Genomic DNA, 17511 nt, shown 5'->3' with positions numbered 1-17511 from the left:
TAAGAATTATTAGTTCACTTATAAGATTCTAAAGGGGAAGCTTCTGGAACTTTTTTGGGGACGCAGCGAGCTCCAAAATAAATTTATGTAATGCGCCCTTTCATCAGTCGTCCCTTAATAGAGGAGACGTTATGAGAACAATTATGAAGGCATGTTTACATATGAAATAAATGAAAGAGTTTAATTAATTCGCTATTACACGAACACGAGTGTTAGGTCCTCTAGACATAATCTTACCATGTTCAAGACAAGGCAGTAATTATATGGCACTTAATAAACTCGTAATAGAATATATGTCTTAGTATGTAAATTTTGTATTATAAATCACGTAACTTCAACCACTACCTCTGCTGCTACAATACTTGTACTGTCAATAACATCCACCGGGTGGTCGGATGGCGCAGCTGAATGCGTACTCGCCTTTAACCAACACGGCCGGGGTTCGAATCCCCTGATCGTCAATGAAAAAGTATTGTGTTACGTGCCCGATCAAGTGAGTTTTCTCTAGGTAATCCAGTTTTCTCCCACATTAGGACCTCCGCGTTCACTTCTGGGCCAACATGAGAGATTATTATCAGTTGCAATAACTTGTTCATAATTGTTGTAAGATAAAAACAGTTTATTAACCATTAACCTAGTCCTCAATGCTTCTTTTAATAAAAAAATAAACTGTTTAGTGACACTTCAAAATTGATGATACATTTTAACCTTTATCAGGCAAATATATCGATTGAAATACAGAAAAAAAGATGATAGTTATGATAAAACGAACAGAATGTTCAATGGCATTGAATGAATTTTCAAATAATCATGAAACAATTTGATTAAATAAATATTTAGTTTATTCAAATAATCGGCAAACTTAGGAATGCGAACAATTTAAAATTAATGTTGTAATATTAAATGACAAACCATTGATTAAAAATATGAAATAATATCACTTTTAGATAAACCTACGATGTGTTTTCTTTAAATAACAGAACAAACTGATCATGGTGATCGTATTTTCTTTCTTTAACTTGAAATCAGTGATACCCTAGACTTTTCTATATCAGGTGCTTTCCGTGACATTTATATACAACACGACAAAGAGTGACGACTGCTAAGTTGTACAAGAAAACACATTGACGCGTCAAACATTTCCCCCTCAGCCATCATATATAACCTTGTTACACTTCTTCTGCTATACTGACATAACCATGATAACAGGTGATACGAGTTAAAGACGAGAAAACACCTTCAAACTAAACTTCATTAAAATAAACTTTGAAAATACATACAAAACCATGAGAGCAAATTAGTTATGACACGGAGTAAGGATGGAGTGGATATCTTTGTATAGGACAAGTGGCAAAAACGATCAAATTGTAGTAAGAGAACATTTATATTATCTATAATTTAATGTTAGGCCTACTTATAATACCGATACTGATACACCATGCTAGGTTATGATGACGCGACTTGCGAAGTTAACACACACAGAAAATCTACCCTATAATATTTTACGTAATATTAATAATAATACAGTTTATTAAATGAGAATAGAAGAACGTGTTTAGCCGAGGCTAATCTACCACCGGATCCTCTTGGTAGAAAAACATGGTAAGTGATAAAATACATGGTTGATAATAAAAAAAAATATAAGACTTATGAAACATTTATCAAAGATACATATCTAAAATTATAACAGAATGCACAAAAGTTCATGCATTTAGAGTAGCATTAAAATTCAATAGTCCAATTTACATATATTCTAAAATATTTAAGTGTAAAAGTTGACATAAATATAAGCTAATATAGCATTGAGTAAAAAATCCCGCCTTTTTAAAGATTCTTGAGTTAAGTTCTGTAGATACAAAATCAGAATGAAAAATTGTTAATCTGAAAAATCATTGTATTTAAGAAAATAACAAAAACTGAATCAAGAGAAAAAAGCATTACATTTTGCATATGATGAAATTACTACCAATACACCACATCTGTAATGTGCAAATTAACATAATATAAGTGAAATACTTTGAAAAAATAGCGAGGACAACAAAAAGTTCAAATATGCTTTGGAATATTAATGAATCAGTTATTGTTAAGATTGGCAAAATAAAGAAAATAAAAAACAAAACCAAAAACAAAAAGGTCAGCTTGATATTTATTATTATTTCAAAATATGTTTGATTTTTTTTTTTTTAAATCTTTAATACAAACAATCCATTTAATGTTCCAAATATGACCAAAATCAAAATAACATGTTTTGGTACAATAGACATGTGTGGAACGCACACATTCGATCTCAGTGTCTACAATAGATTATGATTCCAGAGGGTTTTCAATCCAATGAATCAAGAGTATGATTATGTATTATGCACCGGATTTGCTCAACTTTAAACTCAGCATTTGTCTATCTATGATATAAAATATTGACCGAGTTCCAGAAAAATCTGGACATAATATTAGTACGCTAAACAAGTATATGCATATATGTCTAAACTTCAAAGTTAGGCTCAGTCTTTGTATATTGTACATGAATACAAAGTTTGATAACATTTGAATGACATTTAAGCAAATTAGCTTGTGGAAACTAGGGATGCTAATTAATTTTGTACAGGTTTTGCTGAAATTCTCATATCGCACCCTAAAAGGGGTAATTTTTTCTTTTTCTCTAACCCTGTTCTCACAATGTATCATATACATAGTGTAATGCTAACGTTATTGGCTAAATTGCCATTACATTGATGGATTGTTGACGTGACGTAATACCATTGTCATGAATAGGGGATTCCCCTTGTCCGAACCCCAGGGTAAGACTAATGTTTGGCAACTTAAGAATCTTTCCCAGAGGGTTGAGCTTAATAGAATATTCCCTTACTTTGACGGTGTGACAGAGAAATCGCCAACCCGAGGGTTGATGTTAATTGGTTGTCGAACCCGAGGCTCTGCCGAGGGTAAGACAACCAAAACAAATCACCCCGAGGGTTGAGGATTTCTCTGTTACACCCGCAAGGTAGGGGAAGATTATTTTTCTCCATACTATTATTTCAGTCTGTTTGTAAACAAAAATACATGTGGGGTATGAATATCGTCATTCAGTTTTAATGGCGTCACAATTACCAGTGGTACACGTGCTAATCAACACAAAGTCTATCTCTTCCTAGGGGGTGACAAGCTGAACTTTCCCGGCTAAAATGGGAGACACAACTGTGAAAGGTGGGAGAAAAGGATATCTTACACCGTTAAAAATGTGGATACAACTGTCCAGGTTAAAGGAAATCCTTATTCTACCCTATGGTTGAGATGGGGGATTACCCCATTCATAACAATTGTATGATATTATGCAAGACAACAAAGCAATGACGTCACGTCAACAATACATTAACGTCACGTCAACCGTGAATTTAGCCTGTAACGTTAACATTACATAATGTATAAGATACACGATGAGTTAACAGGTAAAGAGAAAAAATAGCATTTCCCCCCTACAGGTGAGATTGGGAATAGAAACCTTCGGGGAAAGATTCAGAAGTTGCCAAACAGCCGGCTGAGATTCCCCTAGGGGGTTAGACATTCTATTTTTCATAAAAGCGTCTGAAATATATAAAATATTTGCAGATATAGCTGTTCATATCAGCACAGTTAGTAAGTCGGAATTATAGATTGAATATTAAATTTTAAAAGTGAGATAAATATATATATAAGAACAATTATTTTTTGTTCGAAATGAACGTCGACAGTTTTTATCATGTACACTAAGCGCATCGTGGAGTCGTTCCACTGACATTATTTTACGTAATAGTAACGAGGAGAAAATATGTCACATATTTTAACATCCATTTTAAAACCGCAATATTTTCTGTTTTGAGATATTCTCAATGAAAGTGGTTGTTTTTTTTATAATGTGAATGTCACTTATATATCAAAATTTTGATATGTCTGCATAAGTGTATTTAGCAACAACACACAACTTTGACTTATTATTTTGATAATTTCCACCTCATGAATAAATCTAATTAATGGGATTGACATAAAAAGTTATAAATGACAAGAGCATGCAGCTATAATATTTGACAAAACTATTATTTCATTTCATTGCTGAAAAGTGGGTCGCATTTGCTACATACGATTTATTAATGCTAAGAAATATTTTTTGTATCAAAGGTGGTTAGTGACGGATACAACCACTTTCACTTCATGAAATACCATTTTTCCATAACGCACCATAACGTAATAAAAATATGTCAGTTCGACCTTTTACTACTGTGACGTCGTATTCAGTTCCAGAATTTGTGTCAGTAGGTGTAATATTGTGTTTTTATTCAGAATTTGATATAAAACGATTTCGGTGGCACTTACGACCCTTCCGAACATTTAATGCTATGGCATCAAATTTTATTATGTGACTACGCTACATATAAAGAATTATTATTTCACACATTTAGTTCGCGAAAAAGCATTTAAACCGATTGTTCAATTAACTAACTTTGATAGTCTTATATTGCTTTTTACAACATTGAGTTGTAATTTAGTACCGTTGTGTAATATGTTGTACTAAACAAAAATCTCAATATATGGCATTAAACTAAAATATTCATCAAATATGCACGCACAAACTACAAACGGCAGAATATTGTATCATTAACACCTTGATAGGGAGTGAGGCATTCAAAGTATAAAAGTAACAAAACAGAAAGAAGCAAGCACACACATTAACCTTCTCTGCAGTTCAATACGAAAAAAAAAATCGCTTTTGTATTACAGAATAATTTCGATGGCCAAATTCCACACTCTAATTGCTTAAAAAATGAGTATAGGTAGTAAATAATCATTTCAGATACAATTGTGGTGAGGACTTGTGATGAAAAGGGCCTGATTCAAAATTTCCCCTAAGAGTAAAGACTTTTTCACACCATACCTATCATTTTTTCTAATCCTTTTTGGTGTTTTTTGTATTTGTTCACTAATACTCGTCCAAACAATTGTCAATTCTTGATAGTTATGACAGTTTTGATAATAGTTCTTATCTTTATGCTCTAATACTCGTCAAAACATTCGCCAATACTTGCTAGTTATAATAGTTTTGAAAATAGTTCTTATCTTTATACTCTAATACTCGTCACAATAATTGTCAATTCCTGCTCGGTGTTCAATGGTTTCTCAGTATTATGTATCGATATTTGGTATATCTATGAGATAGCTAGGTGAATCTATAAATCATTGCTCTTCTGCAGATATTTCCAGGCGTCCGGTTTTCTCTTGCTAGCTCTCTCATATATGATGGTTTGGTTCTCGTGGGATAAATTTCTCTTGGATGTCAATGTTGACTCTCCCATGCCTGTATTGATATCCCTCTGATGATTACTGATATCTTCCAAGTACTTGACTACTTTATGATAACTTCTTTGGAAGTTAGATTCGTGGAGGGAACGTTTTAGCAGTTCACAAATGCCTCGGGCGTCCTCGAGATCAGAACCTTCTTTACGACTTAGGTAACACTCGATGAGTCCGAATTGACCTTGGAGTTTGAAATGTGACAACCTTTGTAAACTATACTCTTCTTCCAGCTCAACAGCACGCTTAAAATGTATGATTGCCTTTTCCATTTCATGTTCAAAGAAGAATCGTGCTATTTGGACATGAAATCCTGGAACAGCCAGCCACCGGCACATGCGTTTATCTTTTAGAAGTTCTTCCAGTTTATTGGCATGTTTCTTACCATCCTCATAATGCTGATCTTTTTCGGGACCGTCTTTCATCCGGTTAGTGTAACACTTGAGAAGGAGCTTCAAGCACATGGCGTCATGATGTAGACGTTGGTGATGACTCACTTTGATGATTCCGTACTCAAAGTATTTTTCAGATTTTTCAGCGCCCAACATCTTTTCATATTGGCGAATGATTTTGTCCAGGACAATACCACTCTCTTCTCCTGATTCATTGGTCTGTTGATTACTCAGCAGACAATGATACAAAATGCCGTTTCTCCTAGTGATGAGACTTTGAACAGAGGGAAAGTCTGAATAGTGCTCTTGCAATAACTCGCCGAGCAAATACGCAAGTCTGAGCTCATTCCAGCACACAAGAAATAGCTGTTGCTCTGATTGACATTGATAGTAATGGTGTCTGCCGTTATTGTATAGTATTATCACCATCAATTCAACCACGCATATTGAGCCTAGCTGATCGCGGTTTATCGCTAGGTTTTGTGTGAGTAACTTATCATAAAGTTCCTTGCTCAGTCGACCTCGCTTACGCTCATCCACCTCTTTCAGTGTTCCAGTAAAACCAGCAACTTCTACCAGATGCGCTAAGTCAGGTTCACTTCTCTCTGTTTTTAAAACAATGTCAGCTATAAAGCCCTTTGTAAGTTGTTGCGGAACTTCGACAAGACGCTTGTACAACGTTTCTGCTTTAGAATCCTTTGCTCTAGCATTTTGACGACATTTTTCTCGTTCATTTTCTAGCTCTGTTTTTCGACTAGTCATTCCCTTCTGCTCGTTTTTCATTGTCTCCTGAAGAAATACTTGAAACAAGTCTTCACGGCGAAATGTTTTCTTACTTTCATCAACATATTCTGTGTTTTCCAGTGAATCGCGCTCTTCTGCTGTAAGCATGTATGATTCGGGGTCATTTTCATTGATGAGCTGAAAACAAAGCGCCTTTGCTTTGTTCAGATTCTCGTCTGCTAACAGGCTCTCTACACCGCCGACTCGAAAAGTCACCCCAATGGCAGCGTGAAGAGCGCATAGGAGAAACGTGCAGTCCTTTGTTTTGGATGATTCCATCTCAACAGCTCGTAATGCAGCTTTGGAAGCATGAGGTTGGAATTCCATGTTGCTTGTAAAAGTGAGATGAAGTCTGCAATCTATACTGATATTTTTGCAAAAGAAGCAGAGCAATGCCTTAATGGAAGATTCCTGTTCTTCTAAGGGCAACCGATGTTCTAAGACCAAAGCTGTTACTGCATGAATAGAGATGGTCTCTGTCTGGTCAGTTGACTCAATTTCACCAATACAGTACTTCTTAACGTTTGCTATAAAGTCTAAGATAACAATGTCTTTGTCTCTGTCATCAATGTTTTCTGGAAGTAGTTTTCTCAGGAGCCTTGTTGGAATTTCGTTGTGGTGGAGAAAAGGTATGAAATTCAGCAGTGATTTAATATGTACTGACGACGATTCCACTTTATCAACGGTCAGCATCTGTGCTGATACAAGACCTTTGTCGTATTCCTGCGCCGTGCCTGCTGTCAACTGTTCAACTTTTCTGAGAAAGTCCTTTCTCGTCAGTAGTTCTACGTACTTCTTCACTGACACCCCAGTTGTGAAAATATAGGAGTTGGCGAGAACTAAGCCATATGGAAGATATCCCATTTTGATAGCTAAGGCCTGAATGTTATCTTGGGAGTTGTTCATCTTAACGTGCTCCTTAAAGAACTGCAAGGCCTCAGCTTGTGAAACTCCTTTTACTTTCACAAAAACATTCCTTTCAGTACACTGCTCATAGAACTTTGAGTAGCTGGTTGAGCATATTATTTTCACGTTTTGCGCTTCACGAAAAGAATGGATGATGAGTTCGACTACTTTACACGTTGTTTCAGTGACGTCATCAAAGATGAAAAGGTAGTGTTGCCCAGTCTTGTTTCCACTTTCAGTCAACGACTTTACAACTTCCGCCATGTGTTTAATGTAGACATCTTTTGCTTCTTTCTGTCGTTCAAATTTCATCCCCAAGAATTCCAGGAAACTTCTCATGCTCGTTAGCAGGTCATCTTCATTCTGGCACATGAGTTTGTATGCTGTGTGCTTAGCATTCTTTTGAAATTCTGAGGCATACCAAATGCAGATTTGGGATTTTCCCGAAGCAGATATTCCTACAAGTATATTTAAGAAATTAATATATATATATATGTGTTTGGAATGAAAAGTACAGAACAGGCACTATGATATTTTATTCGTAGATGCACTCAGTGTTTTAATGTACAGAAGAGCCAAATGTGAGAAAAATGTAAAATAATTTAGGATGGTCGGGTGGCGCAGTGCATAATGCACTCGCCTTTCACCAAGGTGGCCGGGGCTCGATTCCCCGATAAGATGTGAAAAGGTACGAGGTCACCTGCCCGACCAGGTGGGTTTTTCTCCGGATACTCCGGATTCCTCCCACATTATGGGCGCTAACATCCAGGCCAATAAGAGTGATCAATATAAGTTATATAGCTTGTTTCATTATTGTTGTAAACTAATTAAAGTTTATATTATATAATATTAAAAATGTAAAACGCTTGACCGGTAAACGTATTCTTGTCTAAGTAAGATATGCTTAAGAATCCATATATACCTGTAAGGATGGCCAGTTGTTCATTTTTCAAACGTTCTTCGACTTCAATGCATTGCGAAGTCTTAATAAAGTTGGGTACCAGTCCATTTAGTGTCAAGCTGTGCTTAGCTGTCAGAAAAGGGAAATTCCGTACACACAGTAGTGCTTATATAGAACATGTCACGATGTTATATAATGTATAACGCTTAGTATGTATATAACTAAGTATGTTGGGGAAACGGTTTACTACAAACAACAGTTATTCAATATGAAATAGCTCTACCTGATATACATAAAAGTGTACGGTAATGAACAAATCTTTATGCACACATCATTTTCTATGTCAAAGGAAAAACATGATATTGTAGTGCTGGTTTTTACCCATATAAGGCTTCTTTTTAATTCAACATAGGTATAGATATCTAGCTACAATCATCTAAAATTAGTGGAAAAGGTAACATTGAATGATAGTCCCCGAGGGTAAACATAACAGAGATTGAAAATCATGATTTTTTTTTTATGAATTTACCACTTTACCTGTATTGATGCTTTTAATTTTCTGCTCAAAAGGTTCCAGCTGAACTTTCAGATCCTCCCGATCAATACCTGACAAGAGTGATTTTAAGCGTTCCAGTCGATTACTATCGACAAGATGCTTCTTTATTAACATGTCCATCAACTCTCTTCCAGTTGAAATCCGCTCCTTCTCAGATTTAGGTATACCGTCTCCAATCAGATAAAGTAGTTCTCTCACATTTCCTATAAATACCACAGACAAAAGGAACTAAGCACGTCAATACATATCGATTTATATTCCCAGAATACATATTGATAGAAAAATATGCTGTATAGTAAGTTTTGTTGATATCGATATAAAATCAACATTAAGATTAATCTTAAAGTATGTTTTCTTGGGACAGATTAATTCTCATGTCAAAAAGTCATTATTATTTCTTCTTCATTTAAAAAATAAGGAGACCTGACTAAATGTAATATGAAGACTAGGAGAACTTACGATTACCTTTCATGAATATTAGTTACTCAGACCAATTCACATATAAATATACAGCTTTATACTTCCCCCTTGGAGAGTGGCTGGATGTATTATATAAAATGTTCAAAAAAAATGTCTGGAACCCAAAAATGATGCTACAATTATGAAAAAGAGACCAGTTAGTCATGTATTATTCCCATGTTTCAGTTTTTATCTGAAAAATACATTAAGGCAATTGAGATAATGATGGCTCTTACAGATTTCTCAAAAATTGAAAGGAATGAAAGGAATATTTGTATGGCCGTGATCAAAATAAATCTGGTAGAGTTAAAAGTAATGCCAAAAACGTTGAAACTAACCAGAGGACTATCTAAGTGGCTATCTTGTATTTCGAATCTGTGTTGAATTGTGTCAGCTTTTCAGAGCAGACATCACTGATTGTGATTTAATCCGAAAATAACTACGCTCAGTCAGAGCTGAGAGAAAGAAATTTGTATAAATAATGTCAATATGTATTATAAGCATTGACAGTTTACATGCTTTGAGGCTGAAGAGGCAATATTGGGTCCTGGCCATAAAACGATCAACTTGGTTAACGTTCAACTACCTGAACTTTCCCAAAGTCCGAATTGTTTTTGCCCTTATGTTTTATTTTTTAATTTTACCTTCAACAAGATCCTCTCCAATATGGAGGAGTAAAGTTGTCAGTTCTTCCTCACAGGCCATACCGGAAGGTCGTCACATATATCCGCTAAAAAAATGAAGGTAGTTTATCATATATCGGTAAAATAAGTACATATGTACACAGAAAAAGGTAAATCAGAAGATATTTGAGTAAAATGGCAGCATGTTATATGGCGCTAAGAAGGGGAGAAATTAATACAAGTTAGATTCAGGTTCTATTTGGAGGATTTATTGACGAAAACAATATTTGTTGCAATCAACTTTACTAATTAAGAGATTATGGAGTATTATGGGATGTCATTCTGCTTAGCATGTGAGCGTATTTATCGATATAGTGCGGGGCTCTCTTGACTTTTAATCTCTACGTTAATCAGATAAGTGTCTGGATGGGATAGCAAGCCTAAAAAGTCCACCAGATTGTCTCCACTATCTGTCGTATCGTTAGAATGAACTGAATAGCTTTCAAACCGACGTCTATACAAATCAAATTGCACTGTTTACAATGATTACAATGATTGTCTATTGAACTAAAACGACATTTGGTAATGTACAAAACGTGAGTATTTTACAATGAGCACCTGTTTAAACAACACTACACAATATACAAATATGTGAGCACTACTTATAAAGACTGTCTACTCATGACAACGATTGTAAACAGGAAAATAAAAGATAAGTACAAGTATGCAAGTAATAATTAGACGGTAGCATTGAAATTACGTACCTTACACATATGTTATTTGCTGATATGATCAATAATAACTTTCAAATATGTGATATGAACATGGTTTATGTAAACCTAATGTCAATTTGTAATGCGTATATGAAATACGTGTTTTTGTGAAGTGAATCTATAATATGAATCAATTATATATAAAGAATCAGCGGTGTGACTCTGTACATGGGAGTGTGTATTTTTGAATCTACAATTTAACAAATTATAATGTAATACGAAATATGCAAGTATGTTATGTGTATCCCTTGTGCGATCTGTTATCATTATGATACTGTGAAGTGTTCAGTAGGAATGACAATCCGGACTTATGGTGTCTATCGCCAATAAATTCCTTTTGTTGGCACAGACAAACCTTATGGTTATGCGTTCATGATATGACACGAAATGATGGTCAGCTTGTAGACACTGTCAACACTGTTCTGAATAGATTTCAATGTGTCACTAACAATTGTATTCCTACAAATAGTTCAACTAAATGATAATAAAAGTGAGTAAAGCGTTATAGCTATTGTCAGGAATTTCCTAGCTCTTTTCTAGTCTGCCAGTGGGATACCAACATTGATCGCCTGCTAATAAACCATAACTGTAATTGGCATTTCTGTCTTTTTTATCTCGTTTTTTGTATTAATATAGATACATTATTTAGCCATTTATAACAATATCCTTGCAAATTGTTGTACTCTATTTTCGTTTCAATATTTCATAGTGTGTGTGTGTTTGCCTACGAGCGCGCGGTGTGTGGGTGTGTGGGTGTGTGGGTGTGGGTGTGTGGGTGAGAGTGTGTGTAAACATAAGGTGTGAGTCCATGTTTGGGGTTGGTCGGTTTGCGTTGCTAGAAAACAACATCATTTCCACCATCAGTTATTTCTTACCTCATTTACTTGCATGAAAAATTCGATCACTGAGTCAGCACTTCCTTTTAGCTTCATAGCGAAAGGGTATCAGGCCTTCCTTTCGTTTCCACTCAAGTCTCCTATTTATATGATAAGAGTCCCGCATTCTCCCTACAACAAGCAATGTTGTAATGAGCTGTGGTTTAACCACCAATTATGTCTTCAGTATTCCCTATGATCACTTTTAAAACCCCCGACACTATTGGATTTCCATTCTTTCCAATTGGCCGTTATATATTGCTACAAACGTGTGTTTGTCTCTTTAAATATCTGCTTTTGTCATTCATTTTTAAAGTAATGGTTGAAGGTTAATCTATTGAAAAAACGTACTACCGGAATATATAAACATTTTAACCTTTTACCGTACCCATCATATTTTATACATTCTATTCTAGCTGTGGTGTCACAATATAATTAAACAGACTTGCTACAGTTTCCTTTAATGTGGCACATTTATTATATAACATTATACGTTGCAATTTGGTAAGATTTGTTCAAAGTTACTGGTAGTTATAACAGCGTCAAAACACGCAAAGATAAAGTATTTTATAAATTGAGTCAACACACAAGGACAAGATATACCATAACATCAACACACAAGGACAAGACGGACACACACACAAAGGGACACGAAATGAACAAAACGCTCGTCTTGATTTTGACTGTGCAAATACATTATATACCTTAGTATTTAATTATTGTCTACCGTGTATAAAACAAGGAAGTCATCCTGATTTAAAAACGCACATACGTGTCATCTGCAAAGAGTCTAACCAATATACTTACCAACATTTCACTTGTTTAACTCCTATGAAACATGATCAAGATGATGACTAGAAGCACACACTTTCATTCGAGTACGACATCTTTGTCATTCCTGTACACATCCAACACACACCTGTACATGCGCCCGTGTTACAAATATTATGCATATACAATGACACATCTCCTTTTTTTACAAATATATTTAAAAGTATAACATGTGGTTTAAATGTACACATGCATGAAAAGATTGGGTTATTTTATTGCACGATAATTTTTATTATCGGGGTGTTTTTCTGAAGAAGATTTTCCTTTCTTCTGTATATCTAGTGATATATTGATTGCGACTATGAAAAGAGAACTAAGCTTGTTAAATTAGCTTTTGTTTCTAAACAATACGCACCGTACTAACCTGAATAAAGACTGTGCCTTTCATGAGATATATTAGAATGTTACAGCACGTATTCTCTACTCACTGAAACCATTGTTCAATTGAAAACAACGTAATTTTTCGAAGAGAAATAATCTGGGTTTTTTTTTTGGAAATGCAAAGATAGTATTCATAAATTATTGCACAAATGTTGATAAACTTCTATCTTAATTGTTTATTTTGAACGTTTGTTCCGTTTTTAGCTCACCTGGTCCGAAGGACCGGTGAGTTTATGTCATGGCGCGGCGTCCGTCGTCCGTCCGTCCGCCAACATTTCCTTTAAAACGCTACCAGTCCTGAACAGGCCCGTAGAATTTTACTAAATTTGGTCTGGATCATCCTATGGTCTGGTGCATCGCACCTGGAGACTGAGGAGCAGGGCCCAATAGGGGAAATAGAGGTAAAACCTTTGAAATCCTACTTCTACCGTAGGAATTAGGGGATTTTATCCCACTTTAGTCTGGAGCAGCTTTTGGGCAAGATGATTATCTTTTGTATCAACGTATAGTTTGGCTTCCCAAAAGACAGAGCCGTCGTCCGCCGTAGGTCTGTCAACTTTCCCTTCAAAACACTATTTGCCCTCAACGACCCAAGCAAATATTGACTAAATTTGGTCGGGACCATCCTAAGGCGTAGGGAAATACATTATGTATAAATGAATGGAGTTGCCCCCCTCGGGGAAGAGGAGCGGGGCCCCATAGGGAAAATAGTAGTAAAGCATTTAAAGCTACGGTAGGGATAAATGGTTTTAATCCTAATTGGACTCAATTTTGTATAAACGGTGAGTGTGGCCTCCCTATTTCAAGTTTGCTCTAGATATATCTCCAAAAGTACTGGAGGCATTTTTCTGAACTTTCATATGTACATACAGTACCTACCATAGAGTGTCATATCTTTACCTTATATCGATGACTTTAATCATATCCAGATGAGAGATACAGGCCCTCTAGGCCTCTCGTTTTAACAACTTAGCAAGCATTCACTGTTGAAAATAAAGCATGTGCTGAAGACCTGATCACCTGGAATGACTATTCCTTCCTCTTTATCAAGACCCGAATTAAGTATGTAATTTGATACACATTCACCTGTCTGTTGTTGGATCAAAAGAACAGGGTCAAACACATCAATAACCAATAAATGATACGGGTACACAGACAGAAATTACACTAAGTAGATAAAAGGTCAAATCAATACTAACGTTTAAATATGATATTCCTGGCAGTCTGTATGTTACCTTTGTATACGGCTACTTATATCTACATTATGCAATGAAAACAGAATATTCTTAACTACAACCTGCTGTAAAAGAATGCCTCTATGACTAGTCTTAGCCTTAGTCTTACCTGCTAACAAAGCTTGTTTGTAAGTGCTTTTTTTTTTTGTAAACTACCTACGCAAACAGCTTGATATGGTAGACGATATTGGTGATCCCACCTATAAATATACTTCATTAAACTTTTTAGGGACGAGAGGTGGATCATAATGATTCTGAAGCATGTTCAACAAAACAGTTCCTGTACTTTTAACCGCTTCTTCATCGCAGGGTATAATAGTTACCTCCATTATCATTAAATCGCACACATATTTCTAAAAATAGCTTTTATTAAAACGTTTCCACATTGCTTAATACATCAGTCCTCATGTTTACTGATTCCAATATTTGGTATATTGTTTTTGTTTTTATTGATTGGTAAAATCGTGTTTAGAATATATTGCTGTCAATGGATAGTAGGCATCGTATTGTCTGTACTAAGATAGTCGTCATACTTCAAAAAAGAAATCCTGCAAATTTCTTGAAATTTTGACTTTACTACGAATGTAAAAAAAATAAAAAATAAACATTGCATTAAGCCAATTAAAACTATCTTATTATTCATGAAATATATAAAATATTATATAAAAAAAATATAAAATCAAAGTTTTCATATATGTTAAGTGATTGTGCCCGCAATCTGTCGGGAAAACTGCAAAAATATTGATGGGGCATACGTGATATTATGTAAATCATCAAATTAGTTCAATATTCAACACGTTTTACACTCCTAGAGTGGAATTAACAGAAAATTTATAAAATTTGCTACGTAACAAAAGAAAGATATTCCAGTATAATCCTGCTGATAAGGAAAAAGCGCGAAAGTTAACTGCATGGCACCTTTAAGACAATTTTTTATTGAACATATAGATCATATATCTAATTTCTTTGACATTCTTGGCCATTTTATGATTAGATAACCAATGTTTTGGGAGGGAGTGTAGATATATTTTATAATAAATATAATTTATTGGATAAATAGTTCGTGTGTTTGTGTGGGGATTTTGGTGCGGGTGTGTGTAAAAGTAAGGTGTAAGTCCATATTTGGGGTTCCTCGGTTTGCTTGGGAGTGTGTATGGATGTATATATGTGGGTGTGTTTATGATAAATGCATACCCTTGCTAGAAAATAACATCATGTACACCAACAGTTATTTCTTACCTCATTTAGTTGCATGAACAACTTCGATCATTGAGTCAGCACTTCCTGTTAGCTTCGTAGCGAATGTGTATTAAGCCTTCCATTCGTCTCCACTCAAATTTCCTGTTTATATGATAAGTGTCCCGATCAACAATCAATTCACAAGGATATGAAGTTAAGTAAATGAGTTCCGCAATCTCAATCAGTTCTATTTAATGAGACTTTCAATAGACAAAGATAGGTTACATAACTACAGCAATAACAAACTTAGTGATAATGAATGTCTATCGGGTATCAAACAAGGAAGTAATCCTGATTTTAGTTCTCATGTTTTACAACAATGGTAAAAATACACATACGTGTAATCTACAAAGAGTCTAACCAATATACTAACTTACCAATATTTCACTTGTTGAACTCCTATTTAATTATGTATTTCCATGTGATGCCAAGATACACACACTTTCATTCGAGTACGACATCTTAAACATTTCTGTACACATCCAACACACACCTGTACATGCGCCCGTGTTACTAATGTTATGCATATAGAATGACACAGATTCTAATTTTACACCCGTATGGGTATGATAGTGATATGACAAATAAAAACTATAGTTGAACGGATGAAATGTTTCGTAAATATAAACATTAAGTTGAGACATGAAATGGTTTTGTGCATTTATTGTATGACAATGCCTTTGCTTTCTGATGATTAGTTTTTATGTTATTAATTGATATAAGCTAGAATGTCGAAAATAGCTTTTCTGCTTTAACAATACCCTACACAAGCCGCCTTGTGTATACAATATGAACACTCCTTGGATTAATTTAGATCCGTACAGCTTACTGTGTTGTATGGCATTGGGCGGACAAACCTGTTACACTTTATGTCTGTCCCTTCCCTACCCTTCCTCAACATGAAACTGATCTTCTCAAATCAATGGAGGTTTTTATTCCTATCTATAATTGATTAAATAAGGATCCCCGTACCACTGCATTAAATTGTAACGCTGAAAACTATTTTTCCATGCATGATTATGGATTTTTTATAAACCATTCCTGAAAAGAAAACCATACCTTAGTGACTTTTATTAAAAATAACGAAGATAAAATAAACAAAACACTGTGCACTGAGTGTAAAAACATTCAAATGGGTAAGACAGGAAATCGAACCCTGGATTTCAGAATGCTATACCACAGTGTTCTGTCTATCCGAAAGTGCAACTTAGTATCACCTTTGCTACAGTTATATCCAAAACGAAGTTAAGGGGAGGTTACTGTAGATATAAGGAAAGCCACATTGCAGTGGCACAGGGACCATTAACTCAAACACAACAAGTTGTTAAGTAAGTCAAATTCTTTTCAATAGCTTTTCGCTTAGGTTGTATACTATTCATTTAATGACGAGCGTTGAAGGTGCATTTTGATTAAATACTTTTAAAGATGGGAAAATAGTACAAAATACACAATATTTTTGATGTCATACATATCGGGCCGTCTATAATATTTGACACTACTGTTTGACTAAATCTTACTTAGATATTTATCGACTCTGTACAATATAATGAAGAACTGCATCTGAACACCAATACTTTAGATCGTACTTACTGCATTCAATTGACTTGATTTAAGCTGTTACAAGTCAAGACATCGTTGAGTAATCGTATTTCTGGTGTAACGTTCAAAACAAAGTTCTTTCTTGCAAAACACGAGTAATATACCAGGATTAACATAGTATTAATGTATTCCTGCTGAAATACATAATTTACCTATTAAATACATTAGTATTTGTGATAAGGATGTTTTTTTTCAAGTTTTTTTCAGTGGATCTAGTTTACGCAAAATATAAATAAATATATAAATGTGTTTCTTCCTTTTCGGTTTACGGTAATCCTAAAAACCGTATTAACTAAATAATTTGTAATATACGCTATATCAAATGTTGTATATTTGTACATTTATTTTGAAAAATACTGTGCGTGTTAAGTATGGGAACGGGATATAAATTGTACTGAAAAACACATATTTTCTATTTCCTGAAACCATTGTTATCCGAAGCAAAGGTTAGTATTTCACAATTTTTTTCATTTGTGGTGAACCAAGCTTTTTTATGTTCCCTTGTTAAATTTTCACGGCGTAATTTCTAAAGAAAAAAAAAGTGTTTTTTAAAGCAAACATTCTTCATTCAACAATTGCGCCACGTTGTTAAATAGTTAATTGTAGCATTTACCTCGTTTTACTTATTTATAATCGTTT

General features: G+C 34.7%; 1 protein-coding gene across 1 annotated transcript; it reads right to left on the bottom strand.

The window, feature by feature from the left end:
• Window positions 1–3008: 3008 nt before the first annotated feature.
• LOC110465493 lies at window positions 3009–15788 on the bottom strand. Its single transcript, XM_021521341.1, has 7 exons — window positions 15651–15788; window positions 15274–15375; window positions 11588–11719; window positions 9961–10046; window positions 8839–9060; window positions 8323–8430; window positions 3009–7858 (listed from the first exon to the last, which is right to left on the bottom strand). Exons 4-7 carry the CDS (start codon window positions 10019–10021, stop codon window positions 5196–5198), a joined length of 3054 nt encoding a protein of 1017 aa, XP_021377016.1. The 5' UTR covers window positions 10022–10046; window positions 11588–11719; window positions 15274–15375; window positions 15651–15788; the 3' UTR covers window positions 3009–5195.
• Between the last annotated feature and the right edge of the window lie 1723 nt (window positions 15789–17511).

The sequence above is a fragment of the Mizuhopecten yessoensis genome, unplaced genomic scaffold, assembly GCF_002113885.1.
Source record: "Mizuhopecten yessoensis strain PY_sf001 unplaced genomic scaffold, ASM211388v2 scaffold11083, whole genome shotgun sequence".
Lineage (NCBI taxonomy): Eukaryota > Metazoa > Mollusca > Bivalvia > Pectinida > Pectinidae > Mizuhopecten > Mizuhopecten yessoensis.
This window is presented reverse-complemented; position numbering and strand designations above follow the sequence as displayed.

Coding starts and splice junctions, on each gene's coding strand:
- LOC110465493 (XM_021521341.1), bottom strand. CDS start 10,021: ATGGCCTGTGAGGAAGAACTGACAACTTTACTCCTCCATATTGGAGAG. Junction 9,061..9,960: donor TGGAGAGGATCTTGTTGAAG/GTAAAATTAAAA, acceptor TGGTATTTATAG/GAAATGTGAGAGAACTACTT. Junction 7,859..8,322: donor ACAACTGGCCATCCTTACAG/GTATATATGGAT, acceptor ATATACTTGTAG/GAATATCTGCTTCGGGAAAA.